Source organism: Cucurbita moschata, unplaced genomic scaffold (assembly GCF_002738365.1).
Source record: "Cucurbita moschata cultivar Rifu unplaced genomic scaffold, Cmos_1.0 Cmo_Scf00044, whole genome shotgun sequence".
Classification (NCBI taxonomy): Eukaryota; Viridiplantae; Streptophyta; class Magnoliopsida; order Cucurbitales; family Cucurbitaceae; genus Cucurbita; species Cucurbita moschata.
Window position 1 is genome coordinate 334809 of NW_019268560.1, and position 2794 is coordinate 337602.

Below are 2794 nucleotides of genomic sequence, written 5' to 3' on the forward strand. Positions count from 1 at the left end.
AAAAAAAAAAAAAAAAAAAAAAAAAAAAAAAAAAAAAAAAAAAAAAAAACAACTACTTCACATACCTGTACAAGGAAATTGCCATCTGCCATTATCCAACACGAGAACCAGAAATATTAAATATAGGCATCTTCAACCAAGATCAAGAATTACTTCAATACATAAAACTTACGGCATCATTCAGTACAGATTCTCCAAACACCAAAGCATAAAGGTTCACGTCTGTGCCAAGTTCCTAGAATGATGACATGACAATGATGAACTACTTAATGATTAAAACAATGTATCATATACAAAATTTGACAGTCAACATATGTTGTCAATGAAACTTCAGGCAGATACATGATGAAATTCAATTCATAGCATACAATAATAAATGAATTCACATTCTAAACAGTTGCAAGTACATTTTTTTGCACATAACATGCATATTCAGAAAATCAATGTATACAAATTCTTGGAAGGAACCTCAGAATCTAGCTGGACTTCTTTTTCAAGAAAGATAAGACACAGACTGCTGAGTGAGAAGAAGAATGGTAAAAAAGTAGGGAGGATTAAGATATCAGCCCACTCAAGGTCTAACAAGTTTACCAGAAGATATACGATTGCTTTTAATGGAATTATTTCATGATTACAGTTTGATGTTCTCCACAATCCTACAATTCCATGATATATTTTTAAAAACTGGATCATATGAACACCTGAAAAATGGACAGGACAGTGACAGGATCTGTTGCCGAAATAAGAGCACCAAACATAAGACATTCAACAAAAGGAAGCCGGTACATGAGAAACATTAATCCACCGAGGTAACTGCAACAGAAAGAGTAACCTAACCGCATTAGTGTGGCATAAATTAAAAATAAAAACAAGGTGTACATGAAACGAGGGTTTTGCAACTGAAAGGGAAGAAGAAAAGTTTTACACAAGACCACCGGTAACAACCGAGGCTATAAAGGTTCCCAGGATAGCAAACGTCACAATTGCCCCAAAGTTTGAGAAGAAAGGCTTCTACAAAACCAGCAACATTGTGTAAATAGCATGATAACACGACGGCTACACTGTTATCAACCAACTGTTCTTAAGTAAGGAAATATAGAAGCATTGGTTGGAGGGTCGCACTTACAGGTGAGAGACTAAATCCTGACTGAGTACAAGAGTGTTAAGGAAACAAATTGGGGAACAAAAGAAAAAAAGAAAAAGAAAAACCCCTAATTGGCATGTAAATTACGAGACTGAAGGATATAAGATGATCGGAGGCAAAAGGAAAAGGAAGAAAAATTCTTCGTGAAAGTTGAACCACGCCCTGCAGAAGTAGAACATGAGGAAACTTGGCTAACTCATTCCGTTTCGCAAAACGGCCACACGAGACCTCGCCACTGGGAGATGGAAAGAAGGAAGATATTGAACCTGATGTTAGTTTCAGTATTGGAAATGTTGGCAAGCCCGCCGACGATTAAACCTGACATACAAGTGATTAAAGGGAAGGGAGAAAAAAAACAGAGAGGCGATAATGAAAAGAAAAACCTAATGCAACGGTAAAGTTGTCAACTGAGTCCCAAATTAAGAAGCGTAAACAGATTCGAAGCTAGAATGAAAAGCGTATCAACAAGAGAAATGAATTCAAGATACCGATGAGAAGAGAAGCACTGGCTTCGGGAAGAAAATAGACTCTATGCCGGCGAAGAACATGGCCGAGAACGAAAGAGAGAACGAGCATCATGATCTGAAGGAGGATTCCAACTCCGGCGGCTTGCTGGTCCTTGACTGGACTACCTTTGGGCTCCGCCGGAGAGATGAGCATAATTTGTGCTTCTTCCTCCATGCCCATGGATCTTCCGATGCTGCACCGATCGTCTGCAGAAGTTTCTGGGCGTTCAGGAAATTGGGTTGTCTCTGTGGAAGATGACGCCAAGTCGCCAACAACGGGAGTTGAAAAGTCGCTCCCCCAAAATCTCTACACTTCCTTTTATTTTATCTCATTCAATTAATTCCTTTTTTTTATTTAATCTTTTTATTATTATTATTATTATTATAATTCTCAAAATTGGGATTGTTAATTAGTTTGGTTCCAAAGTTTTAAAAATAATAATCAATTTATTATTATTTTTTTTTTTTATATTTTTAACTCTTCTACTATTTACTATCTTATATTTAATATTAGTTTCAATAAAAATTTTGATAATATATTTATATTTGAAGGTGCTACTAATACCGTGATATGGAATCAACCCAAGAGAAAGTATGGAATGGATTACCTTGATAATCAAGATCAAGAGTAAAGGAAACTCGTTTCTAAACTCGTGATTCGAATCACTCCACAAGAGGTTTGATCAATACCACTCGAATGACTCTAACATGCAAATTATAAACATAACAATTTACCCAAAAAATTTTAGCTCTAAAAAAAAAATTCTATTCTTTTTTAATTCCAAAATGTGATGTCCTCTTGTAAGAGAAAAGAAGACTTTATGAAAAATAAACAAATAACATTAACTCCTGTATGAAAAATAAACAAATATTTAAATTATAATTAGATAGTGCAATGAATGAAATGTGCTTATTAGTTGTACTAGTTTCATAAATTTAGCTGAGTTTGTTAAATGCAACTTAAAGTGCATTTAATGTATCTCTTTTTTTAAGCTCAATTTTGCATAACATATAAGGGATGTCTCCAACGTTTTCTAGAATTTACTTTGATGAGCTCTTGAATATAAGTGTACAAGATTTGTTGTAGCTTCTTGGCTCTCGTCCTTATAATTGGACCTTGAGATATGGAAATTCCTTGGTCGTG

At 34.9% G+C, this 2794-nt stretch overlaps 1 protein-coding gene across 3 annotated transcripts in view; it reads right to left on the reverse strand.

Annotated features, from left to right (window-relative positions):
- LOC111434211 (sodium/hydrogen exchanger 6-like) overlaps positions 1-1963 on the reverse strand; it is a 13653-nt gene extending 11690 nt beyond the window's left edge. The window contains exons 1-8 of one of the 3 annotated variants that reach the window (XM_023071595.1): positions 1633-1962; positions 1411-1462; positions 1247-1306; positions 1127-1151; positions 926-1011; positions 702-813; positions 173-235; positions 66-85 (exon numbers count right to left, since the gene is read on the reverse strand). In XM_023071595.1, coding sequence (XP_022927363.1) covers positions 66-85; positions 173-235; positions 702-813; positions 926-1011; positions 1127-1151; positions 1247-1306; positions 1411-1462; positions 1633-1831 — 617 coding nt within the window. In that variant the 5' untranslated portion in view covers positions 1832-1962. Of the gene's footprint in view, positions 1-65; positions 86-172; positions 236-701; positions 814-925; positions 1012-1126; positions 1152-1246; positions 1380-1410; positions 1463-1632 lie in introns of all 3 variants that reach the window. The other 2 variants (XM_023071596.1, XM_023071598.1) reach the window with 2 other exon arrangements.
- Between the last annotated feature and the right edge of the window lie 831 nt (positions 1964-2794).